The sequence below is a fragment of the Papio anubis genome, chromosome 10 (assembly GCF_008728515.1).
Source record: "Papio anubis isolate 15944 chromosome 10, Panubis1.0, whole genome shotgun sequence".
Taxonomy (NCBI): Eukaryota; Metazoa; Chordata; class Mammalia; order Primates; family Cercopithecidae; genus Papio; species Papio anubis.
The window spans coordinates 52,876,434-52,893,025 of record NC_044985.1 but is presented as its reverse complement, the minus strand read 5'-3'; the positions used below and the strand labels follow the sequence as shown (position 1 = coordinate 52,893,025).

At 41.1% G+C, this 16,592-nt stretch overlaps 1 protein-coding gene across 2 annotated transcripts in view; it reads left to right on the top strand.

The window, feature by feature from the left end:
• The window catches only part of LRP2 (LDL receptor related protein 2), a 213,975-nt gene that overhangs the window by 185,955 nt on the left and 11,428 nt on the right, over window positions 1–16,592 (top strand). For both annotated transcript variants that reach the window (XM_021923700.2, XM_031651331.1), the window contains 8 exons: window positions 459–590; window positions 1,553–1,684; window positions 3,367–3,510; window positions 5,018–5,183; window positions 6,922–7,050; window positions 11,249–11,469; window positions 12,290–12,466; window positions 15,415–15,534. In XM_021923700.2, the coding sequence (XP_021779392.2) occupies window positions 459–590; window positions 1,553–1,684; window positions 3,367–3,510; window positions 5,018–5,183; window positions 6,922–7,050; window positions 11,249–11,469; window positions 12,290–12,466; window positions 15,415–15,534 (1,221 nt within the window). The remainder of the gene's footprint in view (window positions 1–458; window positions 591–1,552; window positions 1,685–3,366; window positions 3,511–5,017; window positions 5,184–6,921; window positions 7,051–11,248; window positions 11,470–12,289; window positions 12,467–15,414; window positions 15,535–16,592) is intronic.

Genomic DNA, 16,592 nt, shown 5'->3' with positions numbered 1-16,592 from the left:
TTCTTTCTTTCTTTTTCTTTCTTTCTTTCTTTTCTTTCTTTCTTTCTTTCTATTATCTATCTCTCTATCGATCTATCATCTATCTCTATCTGTCAATCTATCTATATGCAGTAGGATTAAAGATAGTAGAGCAGGTGGTAACAGCTATGGAGTGTCAGGCTTCATAGTTCTGGAGTCCAAAATTGAATGCTCTGAGGATGAGCCTGGGAGTGCTGCATATAATGTGAAAATTGCCTCAGGGTTTTAACATTATATGCATTTATCTAAACGGTATTCAGGCCACAATCAGAAATAGGAATCCAGACTCCCCCAGTGCCCTCTGTCCTCTCAAAGTCTTATGGAAAGGGGTCATCTCAAGATGTCCTACAGTTGGTTACTAGTAGATGCTCCTTTTGATACACCACTTGACTGTTATTTGTGGCTGATCTGGTTTGTAATGCTGGGATTTTGTTTCTCAGATAAAGGAAAAGAAAGAACATGTGCTGAAAATATATGCGAGCAAAACTGTACCCAATTAAATGAAGGAGGATTTATCTGCTCCTGTACAGCTGGGTTCGAAACCAATGTTTTTGACAGAACCTCCTGTCTAGGTAGAGTATATTTTTTCCAATTCCTGTTTAGGTGAACTTTACATTTAAGGTTCTCCACCACTCCCCTTTATTAAATAAATCACTACTTAATTCCCTTAATGGTACCATACCCATGGTTTCGTGGTTCTAGGTCATTGAACTACTGAAGAATTGCTTTCCCCCGCCTGTATGCATGCTATCTGACCAGTGCCTACCTAAGTGCTTGTCAGATACTCTGTGCTCAGTAGAGTCTGTGGAATTGATATGAATGATGAAGGCCTTGGTGATGATGGCTGTTTATTGCACCACTGTGTGAAATCAAAGTTTTTTTAAAAAACAAACTAGGCTTATTTCTTCATTGTAAGTCAAACAACCAGCACATATTTATACACACCTACTTATGCCAGACATAGATGAGTTGTAAGGTATGGAGTCAGAAGATAGCTTATCAAGATGGTGAGTGATGACTGTGATTTTAGATGCCTTTTAGTATTTTAATTTACTGTTTCTAATTCATGATATGTCATAGTCAGAAGATTGTAAGAGCTCCTTTTGGACCTGAAGCTTAAGAACTCTATTGAAAAACCAAATCAATGACTCCTGTTCCTGAAGCTAGTTAGCAGAAGTGAAGGGACACTGAACAATACAACACAACATATGCCTTCTGAAAGGGAAAATGTGCTCTGCTATTGCAGAGTCATAGAGTTTAAATCCTGTCTCCATTGCTTATCAGCTTTGGGACTGTAGGCTTAATCATCCATACTTCTTAAAGTCTTTTGGCAAGATTAAACAAGGAAAATATTTGGAAAGCATGTGAAACAGTATCTGAAACTTAGTGTTTCACAAATGTTTGTATCATTGCTTGTTTTCATCTGTATCCTTCTCAGTCCTCATTGCTAGTGAATATGGATTTAAACAGAAGCAAGGTCTCTAAGGAATGGATGGGAGCAGATGTTGCATATTTGGTTTTATTTTGCCTACAGATATCAATGAGTGTGAGCAATTTGGGACTTGTCCCCAGCACTGCAGAAATACCAAAGGAAGTTATGAGTGTGTCTGTGCTGATGGCTTCACGTCTATGAGTGACCACCCTGGAAAACGATGTGCCGCTGAGGGTATGATGAGTTCATGTCAGGATTAATTGACTTTTGGGGGAAATAAATACTGCTGAGTACACTATACGAGGAAAGAAACTTTAGATTCTCAGAGTTTTTCTTTTCTTTTTTTGTTTTTAACTTGCCAGCTGCTTCTCTTCTAACACCTCTTAAGTCACTCCTTTGCTCTCCTCCCCTGCCAGCTTAAAACAATAGCTACATCCCCCAACAAATACGCATCAGTTCAAACAAGAGCCAGGTGTTACTTATAATGGATTTAGCCTCTTGTCCACCTTGATAAAAACTTCAAAAAGTGGACAAGATGTCATCTTTCTTAAGGCTGAAACAACAACAAAATCTTGCCTGTGGGACGGTCATCAATAGAAGGAAAGTAACAAGGCCCTCTAGCTACCACTCCACTGAGAATAAGATTTGAGTCCCAATAGTCCAAGAAGGCTCATGAACTGGGGCAAATCAAGGACACTCTGCTGACATACCCCTTTTGTATTGTTCATGGACTACTGATCACAGGCAAAAAGGAGTCTGGCACAGTCATAACTTCAATCATGAGTTTTACATTTTAAGTTGATACCAGTATCTGACAATCGGGCCTGATAAAAACAGAGAAAGAATGTAAGTCAGAAGTATTATACTCCAAATTCCAGAGGCCTGATCTAAATCATCATGTCCTAGCTAAGAGGCATGGGTCTTTATTTTGAATTTGAAGTTTGTACTAGAGTTTCAGGAACTTGTTAAGAAAATAGCACTTTATTTTGTAAATTAAGAGTAAATGGCCAAAATGGCTGTTCAATTTCTTCATACAAATTGAGCTTTTAAAGCATACATTTGACTAGCATACTTTAATATTTTACCCTCAAAACACTCTTGACAGTGAATGAAAACCAGAATGAAAGCATTTGAACAGTTGGTCTGGTAATTAAGCAGCAAATTTTTAAATGTTTAAATCTTTTAACTAAGGACATGACTGAAACAAATTGGAATATTCATATAAAACATAATGTCAAGATAGAGGAAATACATAAAATGAACTTCTAAAAGTTACTTAAATTGGATTCAATTGACATTATGCAAGTAAATTAAACTTAAGAAATTCTAGACAGTGCATCTTGGGATGAGTCACCATTAAGTAGCTGCTTTAGGTTAAAAAAAATTAAATCAAGGACAAGTCAGGTTTATTTTTTCATTAACTAGGAGCTAAATTGGGTCATAGAGCTGATTACCTGCTAAAAAGAATCATAAAATCTGTCAGGAAAGCATAAGGAATGAGACTTTTCTGGTAAACTTTTGGTAAGATTATAAAAGTATTTCTTTTGTGAGATAGAATGTCTGCAGTCTTGTCTGTTTTGATGTCAGTAAATAAAAACAATTCAGTGAAAATGAGGACTCTACGTAGGGTTCTCAGTCTAGCTTTGTTCCAAACTACCACTGAGTACAAAGAATAAAGAACTGATAATGTCCCTAAGAGACATATTAGCGTTCCACTTGAAGTGGAGATGAGAATGTCAACTCATGGATTTTGTAACCCAGTTGGATAGTCAACTTTATTGATTAACAGAGATAGTCAGATTCCTATAGAAACTGATGTTCTTTAAAAAAGGGGCAGGTACATACTGTGCATTTTATATCATACTTTAAGGAAAGTATAATTCAAACAGATAAAGTAGCCCTTTGTTTGTTTACAGGTAGCTCTCCTTTGTTGCTACTGCCTGACAATGTCCGAATTCGAAAATATAATCTCTCATCTGAGAGGTTCTCAGAGTATCTTCAAGATGAGGAATATATCCAAGCTGTTGATTATGATTGGGATCCCGAGGACATAGGCCTCAGTGAGTATAAACTTTGGCATCTTTCACTGATATTAAGTGACTTTATAGAATTTTAAGGTGTTGACTTTTAAAGAATTTATTGTTTAATGAGTGAATTTTGTTGCATTAGTGGAAGAGGATACTCTTCCAACCCAGCATGCTCCTGATGACTTAGTGTGGCCATGAATCCCAGCCAATCTTTCCTGATTTCTTTCCAAAACTCTTCTCATCACTGGGGTTTATCCTTTCTGAACCATCTCACATCTCCTTGTATTTTGAAATTTCCTTGTCCTTGATACTGCAGATCTTGTTCCCTCCTACCATTGTACACCTTGAAAATTTCTACCCAGACCTCAAAGACCCAGTTTAATGTCACCACCTCTGTGACAACTTCTATCACTCCTCCTGGCAGAGTCTATCACTCCTCCTGGCAGAGTTCTGTGATTGCTCACCATGAATCTATGTCATTTTATGGCACATGTTACTCTAAGTTATATAGCTAGTTGACCACATAATATCTTTCTATCCTCTATACATCTGCTTTCTGGGGACAAAGACTGAATCTAACTTATCTCTAAATGCCTAGCATCTGACCCAACATCTAGTACACTCTACGTGGTAGGTAATCAAAACATTTAGTTGAATGAAGGAAAAAGATGAATAATGCTTATTGTTGAATCTCTCATGGCTCTATCTGGTGTTGGGGGAGATGATAGTAGGGTAGGAGTCAGAAAACTTGTCTTCTATGCCTGTAAACTTATCTTTTATGCCAGTCTCCCTATCTACTAGCTTTATGATCCTAAATAATTGTAACGATTCTCTGAATCTCAATTTTTTATCTACAAAATCAAAGTAGTAATCTTGTTCTGCCTGCCTACCTCTGAGAGTTGTTTTGAAGATTGAATGAGATGAAAGGCTTTGAAAACTATTAATAACTATGTCAATATAGGATTTATTATTGTTGTATTTTCATACATATTCATGCAATACAATACACTTTTCAAGAATGGTGCATACCTAGGAAAGCAGTGGGTGTCCAGTGCATGCCTGTACAGTCACAGTCTTCCTATGCTTTTAACATGCCTGCTGTCCACCATCCTTTTGTCTGTACATAAAATAGGACTTCTCGTTTACATGGCTTCTTTACTGCCTCTGATCTTGAGTATACTTTCAAATTATCAACAGCCTGCCCTGGTTTATCTCTATACATTCTGTTTTGGAAACTAGAACTTGATCCTAATAAAAGTAAATAAGCACCTTGTTGAAATACGTTTAAATGAATCACTTTTAAATAGAGATGACTAAATCTCACTAAGTTCTCAGTTGAAGCATTTGTAGCTCATAGCTCAAGTTTGATGGGTTTTAAGGTTTGATTATACAGATGTTATTGAATTATTCATATTATAACAATAGTGAGGAGGGAGATGGAGATGTCAATAAATGAACACTGCTTCACTTGATTAGACTCCAGTTCTTCCATTACTTGATGCTCTTGATATGAAACTGACCTGTGTGTCTTCCTCTGTAGGTGTTGTATATTACACCGTGCGAGGGGAGGGCTCTAGGTTTGGTGCTATCAAACGTGCCTACATCCCCAACTTTGAATCCGGCCACAATAATCTTGTGCAGGAAGTTGACCTGAAACTGAAATATGTAATGCAGCCAGATGGAATAGCAGTGGACTGGGTTGGAAGGTAAATTTGCCATACATTCCCCCCTTACTTGTTCTGTTTTCCTGGTTAGAGTTCTCTACTGCTTGCCATGGCCCATGAGTGAGGCTGGGTCTAGATATGGGTACACTCAGCCATGAGTGCAGCTGGGCAATGGTTGGGCTTGCTGAAGCCCCAGCAACTGCCTCCACTTATCCCAGCATGTCATGGAGACATTATCATATCCTGTATTCTTTGTGAGCCATGAAAAAAACTGGGAAAGCACCCAGGTCAAGATTCACTATATATCTAGGATAGCATTCTTGCCAACAGAGTTCTGCATTCCAAAATTAACTTTCAGTATGGCAACACTGTTCATTTTGTGAAGAAATGGGACAGCCTCACAATTCTCCCAGCAAAGCAGTTGAGATGAAACTTTTTTTTCTATGGTAGTTATCTTGGGGACGAACAATCCACATCTTGTGTTTTTAGCAGGCTTGTAGTTAAAACAGATCGGAAATTTGACTTTCCTGTTTAGTCTTTGGAATTGAGTTTAATAGAGGTGTCAGTCTCTCCTGTTCTTCTAGACCTAGTAGCCCAGGGACCAGAGTCACACATTTTGGATGGTTTTTAAGTAGAACCTTAAGTAGGGTTATGAGGTAGGTGTGTGAGGTACAAACGGATGTGGAGAAGTTAGTAAGCTCCTTCTTCAGGGAAGAGATTTGCACTGACTTACACTGGTGGGATAATGATTCCTTGAAAATGAACTAATAACATAAACATGCTTGATGGGGAAGGTTCAGGGGTCACTTGCCTCCTGGAGAATGGAGAGTTATTTTCAGTGTAAATTCTTTTTCACCTTTTAAAAAATGTGGCTGGTGTTCCTGGAAGACTTCAGCATCTTTGAAGAAGTTAATTGGGTCCTGCTGTGCCTGCAGGCTAACAGGAGACTCATTTCAGCAATTTTGGTCAAGAAACAGGGCCTTAGAGAACTGTTGCTAGAGTCAGGAACTCAGAACTCCAGACATTAACCCTCTCTTCTGAAAACCAATCAGGGAATGGCAGATCTGTCTTCTTGTTTGAAGTTTTACCTCTTTCTCAGCCTTAATGAATAAGAGAATTAAGAAAGTGGTGGAACTTTTTCTGCTTGTAAGAGACTGAGACCTGCAGCCTCAGAAGTGGAAATAAGGCAGGACAGTTGAGTTTGTTATTTTGAAAGGCTGTTTCCACTCATCTTTGAGCTGACACCAGGTTCCTATTGATTCTAATGGGGCTCCTTCCTGAGGAAGAAATAGACTCACGGGCAGTCAGAGTTAAGGCACCAGCCCCACGATGCCTTATGACTTCTACCTAGAAGCCCATGTCTCATAATAACACCAGTCAGAGGCCAGTCTGACTGCTGGGTCTATGGTAGTTATCTTGGGGATGAACAATCCACATCTTGTGTTTTTAGCAGGCTTGTAGTTAAAACAGATTGGAAATTTGACTTTCCTGTTTAGTCTTTGGAATTGAGTTAATTCCATTGCGGATCCTGCGTGATTCAGGTGCTTTGGCTGTTGAGGGCAGGAGTCCCCTCAATTCCTTACTCTTCCAAGTGTAACCTGCCAAAGATGTCGCCTTGGCTGGAGTTCCCCAAGAGAGGACTATGGTCCGATGATAGGTATCTGAGCAGCTCTCTCACCAGCCAGAACTTTCAAATGAAATGCTCTCCTCTTCACACCTCTTACCCAGTAATGATTACTCTAGGCTTTGCGGTTGTTTAACTTTGTCCATCTGAATTCAGGCATATTTACTGGTCAGATGTCAAGAATAAACGCATTGAGGTGGCTAAACTTGATGGAAGGTACAGAAAGTGGCTGATTTCCACTGACCTGGATCAACCAGCTGCAATTGCTGTGAATCCCAAACTAGGGTAAGTACTTGGAGAAGTCTTCAGTGTTCTAGATATTTCTCCCTGGATTCTCATCATATTCCATGTTTCTTATAATGTTTTTTCCTAGTTATACTGAAATTGTCCTTCAGGTTTTTGGGAGGAGCGTCTATGACTGTTTCAAGAATTATAACATGCCCTTGAGATCACATAGGACCAACCATTTCTGATCGGGAAATTCCTTTGAGAACACATCTGAGAATCTTTCTGGTTATGTGGATTCCTTGCCAAATTAGAGCTCTGAACTCTAAAGTTCTTTGTGGATTTAACTGTTTTAAATGAAGGTTTCAGCAGAATTGTTTTTCCTTTCATTTAGATGTTTTAAAGTAACTCATTCATTGAAATTCAGCTAGGGATTTGGTCATGTTTAATTAAAAAATTAAACATTTATATCCAAAATATATAAATATTTAAAATGACACATGTATAAATATGTATTATCCATTTGTAGAAATGTTCCAATTTGCAGTTTATCTATAAATCATCTCAGTGTAAATGAGAACGAGTTTTGTTATTTTTCTCTACATATCAAGACATTTATTTGAATAATCACTAAGCTGAAATGACTTGGTATTTACATATTACATACATATTTAGCTTCAGAATAGTGACACTTTAAAAAAGTTTTTTGAATAACCCCAAATAATGTTCCTACTTGGGCAGGACCAGTCTAGCCCTTTGTAGCTATGCCAGTATTTGTAGGTAGAACACTATGAGCTGTTACTACTTTGATTCTGTTATATTCATATGTTAAATCATACCCTTAGAAACTCAGCAATGAAATATGAAAAATACTTGACTGATAAGATTAACCTGTAATGAGGACTCATCCTCAACATTAGTCATTGCTGCTTATATCTTATCTACACAATATCTTAGGAGCAAAGAGATGCAGTGTGTTCTATGGTGTGAATGATGTGACTGTTTCCAATGTTTTCCTCTGTAACTAATGTTTAAATTCATCTGACATTATGATCATCCTCTGATATCCCTCATAGAAATTCTTTTTTTTTGGAGATGGAGTCTTGCTCTGTTGCCCAGGGTGGAGTGCAGTGGCCTGATCTCGGCTCACTGCAACCTCTGCCTCCCAGATTCAAGTGATTCTCCCGCCTCAGCCTCCTGGCAGCTGGGATTATAGGCACCCACCACCACACCTGGCTAATTTTTGTATTTTCAGTAGAGATAGGGTTTCACCATGTTTGGCAGCCTGGTCTCAAACTCCTCACCTCAGGTGATCCACCCGCCTCGGCCTCCCAAAGTGCTGCGATTACATGTGTGAACCACTGCACCCAGCCAGAAATTCTTATTTTTGTCTTTGTAATTCCTTTCTCTCTAGAATGGCTCAGTGTAGTCCTGGGAGGGATAGGAAGTAAGAAAGGAGTGAGAAAGGGTTTCACGGCCTAAGGCCTCCAGACTCAACCTACAACCTCCTCATTTCATGATCCATTTGAAAGGTTCATGACCCATAAGTTTTATAAGCATAAGCATATATGATATGTTAAAGCTTCTTACAGCTTCTGTGGTATCAGATCTGCCAGTGGGTCCAAAGGACGATGAAGATGATAACTACTGATAATGCCACTGACAGCAATGAAAAGTGCCAACATTTATTATATTCTTGCTGAGTGTCAGCTACTCTAAGTGTCCTACATATATAAACTCATTTGAATCGTACAAAGGACCTATAAATTTGTCATAGGTTTCTATCCCTTATTTACATAGATGGGTAAAATAACACCATGCTCCTTTAGTCAGCAACTGTTGACTGTAATAAAGATGGAAAGGGAGAATTGTCATGCAGAAACTGCTGGAAAACACTGTGATAGTTCTCCTACCTTACAAGGGTCCGGGGAAGCTCTATGGAGAAAGTAGCACTGAATTGAATGTTGCAGGTTGGGATCCACTGCTAGTATAACCAGTGATAAAGTATGTGACATGTGAGGTCAGTGTGGGTGAGAGTGAGAAGGGCCACTTCCTAGAGAAAGTGGGACTGACGTGGAATCTGGATAGATGTCTTGGGTACACATAGGCAAAGGAGCCAGGCCGGTTGTTCAGAAGCTCAGGGAATAGCATAAACGAAGTCATGGAGGAGACAAAAATCATTCTGGGTATCTTTTGTGTGTTTTTTCCATTCCATTCCCTACCTTTTGTTTTCTTAGTTTTGAGTATTTAATACTTTTAAATGAAATTGAATTAATTAATTTATTTATATAGACAGGGTCTTGCTCTGTCACCCGGACTGGAGTGCAGTGGCATGATCATAGCTCACTGCAGCCTCAAAATCCTGGGCTCAAGCAGTCCCCTGCCTCAGCCTTCTACTTGCACAGCACCATGCCTGGCTTATTATCTTTAAAAAAACAGTTTTATTAAAATATAATTCACATATGGTATGTATGGTATGATACAACTTACCCATTTAAAGTGTACAATTCACTGACTTTTAGTATATGCAGAGTTGTATATGCATCATCACAATCAGTTTTAAAGCATTCTCATCACCCTACAAAGAAACCCTGTTCCTCTGAGCCACCATTTTCCTGCCCTCAGTAACTGCTAATCTGCTCTCTGTCTCTATAGATTTGCCTATTCTGGACATTTCCTACAAATGGAATCCTGCAGTATGTGGTTCTTTGTGACTAGCTTCTTTCACATGTGTGTCCTTTTTAATGAAAACCAAACAAGGTGGTATTTACCTGTTGTTGAGACTTTAAAGGCCCCTGGCTGCATTTTTTCCAGAGCCCAGTTTGTCTAAAATCCATGCATTCCTCAGTAGAATTTAAAACTTGGTCTGTGCCTGATGACTGGTTTAGACTAGAGACTGAAAAGCAGCGGCTGGTGGGCCAAATATGGCCCATAGAACGTATTTGGCTGGGACAAGACGGAGCTTTTTTTTTTTTTTTTTTTTTTGAGACGGAGTCTCGCTCTGTCGCCCAGGCTGGAGTGCAGCGGCCGGATCTCAGCTCACTGCAAGCTCCGCCTCCCGGGTTTACGCCATTCTCCTGCCTCAGCCTCCCGAGTAGTTGGGACTACAGGCGCCCGCCACCTCGCCCGGCTAGTTTTTTGTATTTTTTTAGTAGAGACGGCGTTTCACCGTGTTAGCCAGGATGGTCTCGATCTCCTGACCTCGTGATCCACCCGTCTCGGCCTCCCAAAGTGCTGGGATTACAGGCTTGAGCCACCGCGACCGGCCGACAACACGGAGCTTTAAGATTTTTTTTTTTAATATAGTGCTGACATTTAAAATTTAAGAAAAGAAATAAAATCTGTATTTGTTGCTTTGGAAATCAGAGGAGCAGATTACACTGGGTAGGTTTGCCTTCCTGGGCACTGACACAGGGTCTTGCTCTCCCCATCACTTGATATTTACAACCAGGATCTCTCCTCATTCATCTTACATAACTGTTCCTCTCCAGGTATTTGAAATCATGTAATCCCTGGTCTAGGTAATTCTTCAATGTCAGATCATCTTTGCTTACATACACCCTTGCTCTACAATTAATTATTAATTGGATGCAAAATACACATTTAAAAAGAGTTGCCGAGTGTGGTGGCTCACTCCCGTAATCCCAACACTTTGGGAGGCTGAGGCGGGCAGATTGCTTGAGTCCAGGAGTTCAAGACCAGCCTGGGCAACATTGGGGAAACCACATCTCTACTAAAAATACAAAAAACTAGCCAGGCATGGTGGCACACGCCTGTAGTCCTAGCTACTCAGAAGGCTGAGGTGAGAGGATTGCTTGAGCCCAGGAGTGTAGTGAGCCATGATTGTGCCACTGCATTCCAGCCTGGGCAACAGAGTAGCTACATGAAGATAGAAATCTTTGTATGTTTTGTTCTCTGATAGATCCCAAACACAGAACAGTGCCTCTCACACAGCAGGCCTTCAATAATATTTCTTGAAGAGTAAACAGCTTTCATAATGCATTTTAAAGGGTCTGAATATCCATCCTTTGGCCAATTTTCTATTAAGGAGTTGCAGTTTTCAAGAAGGATAAATCACACATGCTCTTGTGCCGCTATTTTTGCTCCCCATCTTCTGTAAAATACAAAACTGGTGTCACTGAGCGCCCAGGTCCCTGAGATAAACAGTTGGTTTCCCTGTAGGTAATGCCCTGTGCTCTGCCGTAGTGGAGAAGTCCCACCAGGTGAGATGCTACAATGAAGAAATCTTCTGTTACAGGCTTATGTTCTGGACTGACTGGGGAAAGGAACCTAAAATTGAGTCTGCCTGGATGAATGGAGAGGACCGCAACATCCTGGTTTTCAAGGACCTTGGTTGGCCAACTGGCCTTTCTATCGATTATTTGAACAATGACCGAATCTACTGGAGTGACTTCAAGGAGGACGTTATTGAAACCATAAAATATGATGGAACTGATAGGAGAGTCATTGCAAAGGAAGGTTAGAAATGAGTTAGAATGTAATATATTAAATTACTAATTAATATATTTCTAATGTCTTTACCTGTTTTCTCAAGAAGGAGCCCTGCTCTTAGGAAACGGCTTATATAGTTTTTTAGATACCACCCCTCCACCCCCACCAACTCCCACCTGCTGAATTAAATGCAGATGAGTTCATTAGCAATAATTAAATCCTTTTTGTCTTTTTTATACAACTTAAAAAAAATGCTTCTCAGGAGAAGATATTGAAATAACTGAGTTTCCTGTTAGGTTGCCCCAGTAGAGGTGGTTTCATGTGTACCAATGTTAATTCATGTCTAACCGCTTCTGGACACATTCATTTTCACTTTACTAGATTGCCCAGTATGCACAACTGTAAATATCTAGAAGGAGAGGAACATTTTTGTTGTTGTTGTTGTTGAGACTGTGCAGAATTGCAATGACCCAGCACATACCACATTTTTCCTATTTGGTCAGATAGATGTCTTATGTTCAAAAGAAAACATAAAATCTTGCCATGTAAATTGTTTTCCAAAAATGCAATAAAATCAGTCCCTTGATAGTGAGCTAGGGCCCTATGATTGGTGTCGGGTGGTATATACATCAATGTGGTTTAATTTCTATCTTCTCGACCTCCTAGTGCAGCACACTTTCACAGTCCCATGTATCTAAAATCAGCCTGAATATTCCCAGAGCTTCAAGGCATTGTGTGAGGGAATAATTCAAACAGAATGACATCACATCTAGAAGTGGTGGTAGGGTGTAGTGGGTGTTTTCTTTTCAATAACCTTTTGTTTTGTTTTTCCCCTGTGGGTAAGCAGCAATGAACCCTTACAGCCTGGACATCTTTGAAGACCAGTTATACTGGATATCTAAGGAAAAGGGAGAAGTATGGAAACAAAATAAATTTGGGCAAGGAAAGAAAGAGAAAACGCTGGTAGTGAACCCTTGGCTCACTCAAGTTCGAATCTTTCATCAACTCAGATACAATAAGTCAGGTAATCACCAACTTTGGTATAAGATGCTCCTCATTACTTGGAAACCTTATTTCAAAATAATGGCTATGTTGCTGGAAGATGGCAGTAGATAACAACAGGCTAATCTCTTGGTGCATGAAAGGGGTATGTGTATATGTACGTGTGCTAGGGGAGAGAAGCATTTTGACCATTTTAACCAAAGAAAGATAAAATTGGAGGTCAAATGAAATTATGCAAACTACCAGCAGATAAGTAAAAATGTATTAGCCTTCATTGTTGCTTGGAGTTATGGATATGTACTTCTAGGCCACAGAATCCAGCAGACATCAGTCCCCCGCTAAGTGTGAGTTGGGTTAACAAGTCACAAAATGGGTTTCATAGGCATCAAAAATCTTACCTTTCCCATTGCAAGGCTAAGCCAGTCATGTGCCTTCCTACGCGTACCTCTCTGTCTCACTTTCCTAGTTCTGGGCCCTGCTTCCTCGGGTTACCTGTGCGCTAATTCGTCCTTCAGCAGTGTATGGAGCAAGATGAAAGGCAAAGGGAAGTGAGGAAGGGAAATAGCCTTTTACTAAGTTCTTATGTCAGATTCTCTCTTCAGTGTTAATTCAGACATCTGTTACTTCAATTACCTTATAAAGACCTCCCAAACCTTATAAAGACATTTTATTCTCATCCCAAGTAAAGAAACTGAGGCCGAGACAGATTTAGTAACTTGTGTGCCTAAGTCACATAAAAAATGGGTGAGTTTTAATCTCAGAAATGAAATAATTTTTAGGTTCAATTCTATCCAACCCAAAACTCTGCATCTTGCTGTCTTAGCCCAGTGTTCAGTATGCCAAAGTCCCAGGTTGAATGCTATGGATATGTGGCCTTTGACAAGTCACTCCCTTCCTGTCCCCACATGTGAGTCATGGGTGGAGTCCGGGGTTATCTTGAGTCTGCTGATATTTTGAGACCGTAATCAGCCTTGAAAAATTGCAACTCAAAGCTGAGACCCCCATGAGATGACAGGGGTGGAAAATGCCTTTTCTAGGGCATGGCTCCCTTGTTTGGGAAGTAGTACCACCTCTCTCCAGAATACTCCAGAACACTCCAGACCCTACCAATAGAATAGCTTTTGTGCCCTAAGTGCCCTTGCAGCTTTCACACTTGGCAATTTTAAAGGTAGGAGAGGAAGGCACAGTACACCTGGAAAGGCCATCTCCCCTCCCTACCACCTCTGGACCCTGAGGAGAAGGCAGAGGAAAGTCTGGAGGCTGCCCCTGAAGGAAAAGCATCTCAGTCAGCTGATGCTCAGGGAAGGGCGGCCCCTTTGGAAAGTGCTGGTGGAGTGGGGGTGGGGGTTGGGAGTACAGCCCCAGCACAGCTGTGCTAGAAGAGCATCTTGTTTGAACCAAGAGTTCTGAAATTTGAGCATGCCTCAGAATTATCTGGAGAGCTTGTTAAACGTAGATTCGTGGGCCCCATCTGTTGGACTTCTGATGCAATATGCCTGAGGTGGCCTAAGAATTTGCATTTCTAACAAGTTCTCCTGTGACGTTGATGCTGCTGGTTCAGCGACCACATTTTGAGAACCGCTACTCTAGTCCTTTGCTACTCAGAGTGTGAGTCATGGGCCAGGAGCCTTGGGATCCTATGGGAGCTGGCTAGAAATGCAGTCTCTCAGGCCCACCCCAGACCTTCTGAATCAGAATCTGCATTTTAGCAAGATTCCCCAGGTGACTGGTAGCACATTCAAATTTGAAAAGCTCCACTCTGGAGGGCTGACAAAATGGTAATGAGACAGATATTGATGGAGGCTTTTGGAAAATGTCTTATTAATTTATAGCTATGCTTTGTCTATGGTTACATCTTGAATGATGGACAATCAGGATCACAGAATGCTAGTCTGAGAAGGAATGTAAAGATTATCCACTCCAGTGCAACCCTTGGATAAATCATAATATATGCTAAGGTAGAAATAATAAGATTCTAGACTTACCTGGGGAGCTTTTAATGGTAATACTTAAGCTCTATCCCAGACCAATTTAAATCTGAATCTCTGTGAATGGGCATCAGTAATTTTTCTTTTCTTTTTTTTTTTTTTTTTTTTTTTTGAGGCGGAGTCTCACTCTGTGGCCCAGGCTGGAGTGCAGTGGCGATCTCGGCTCACTGCAAGCTCCACTTCCAGGGTTCACGCCGTTCTCCTGCCTCAGCCTCCCGAGCAGCTGAGACTACAGGCGCCCGCCACCTCGCCCGGCTAATTATTTTGTATTTTTAGTAGAGATGGAGTTTCACCATGTCAGCCAGGATGGTCTTGATCTCCTGACCTCATGATCTGCCCACCTCAGCCTCCCAAAGTGGTGGGATTACAGGCGTGGGAACCACCACGCCCGGCCTGGCAACCACCACGCCCAGCCTGGCATCAATAGTTTTGAATAGCTCCCAGGTGATTCTGAAGAATCATTGCTCTAAATTGCCTTTTCTTGCAATTAAGGTAACTGAAACCCAGAAGAAATGTCTCCTTGGAGGGTTGGGGTGGAAATCACATCCAGTATACTTTGGATAGACCATCTGTTATGATCTATCCTGATTTGGGTGGTGACAAATCTTGATATAACATGTGGATCTCACTGGTCTTTGGAACCATCTCAAGTTGTTTAGCACTGAGTAGATTTTCAGGTTAGGCAGTAAACCAGATACCCACCTTCCAAACCTCTCAGGGCAGCAGAGAAGATAAGTGATGCCAATAGAAAATGTGAGTGGTACAGAAATTGGCCCAGAGAGGGACTATCCCACTGCAGTGTGGTGGCAGAGATGATAGTGTAAATGAGGGTGAGTAGCCTGCTGACACGTGGACTAGAGGTGTTGGGATGCTGCCTAGGCTCTGCTGTCACCTGGCAGAGCCACTTCCAGTTGCTGGGTATGTCTGTAGTCAGGTTATTCATTCTGTCAGGACCTAACTGCTGTTCTCACCTGCTTTCCAGTGCCCAACCTTTGCAAACAGATCTGCAGCCACCTCTGCCTTCTGAGACCTGGAGGATACAGCTGTGCCTGTCCCCAAGGCTCCAGCTTTATAGAGGGGAGTACCACTGAGTGTGATGCAGGTAGGAGCACTGCCCGAGCAGCCACAGGGGCCTGGGAGCACTCCTCTGCTGCCCTCAGTAGTCTGAAGAATCTCTGTATGCTGGATCCTTGCAGCAGAGTGGGGATGGCTGAAAGGAGGGATAAGGGATGTGGGAGGTATGAACAGAGCTGAGTGGGACTTAGGGGGCAAACAGAACCATGTTCCAGTGACTGCTGAGAGTTATTTGCTAAGATCTGTAGACATATAGATCCAGTGCTCCTAAATCTATTGCTGTGTTGTTTTGTAAAAACATTTTGAAGAGTGACTTTTTATAAGACCTCTACCTCAAGCTGGATTCCCGTTGCCCCAGAATCCACTCAACCTTAACTAGAGCTCCTCAGGGTAGAGAACCATGTTCAGTTTGACAACTGGAAAAGGGCTACTTTTGGAAAAGTGCTTTATGTTATAAGGAGATGAAGACCAGCCTGGGGAAGCTGTGGTTTAATTCTCGTCCCAAATGCTGTGGGTGATCTATTCTTGGCAAGACTTTTTTCAGTGACGCTTTTAAGGAGTTAATAAGCCAGGCGGGAACAACTAGTGTCCCTAACTAGCATCTGGTGCTGGAAAAACCTGTGAAAAAGTCATCCTGCAATTCACTAGTGGCCCATTTTATGGCTCACATCCTTGGGGCCTTCCCCCAGTTTTAGCTGATGGGGAAAGGAAAACGCTTAACCACCTTCTACCACCAGGGGGAGCAGGCAATTAGACCAGGAACCACCGTTTGATTCATTCCAAATAGGCTGAAAAGTTGGCGGGTTTAGGGAATGAATCCAGGGAGAAAAAAACTGCTTCTTGTCTCCCCTCTTCCCCTACTCTTGCACTCATCCCAACGCTACTGGGGAAATATTGGTAGGAATCCAATATTTCGAGCAATATTTGGAACAAAATGACAATTTCAGGCTTATGAGATTTGTTCTATGCCGTGGATAGATTGTTTTGCCACTTAATGCAATTTCACATCGTAGGAGCAGCGTGGTCCTGGTTTTCAGCTCATCTACTACTTTTCCCATTTAAACTTTTTGCCAAGCGGATTTTATC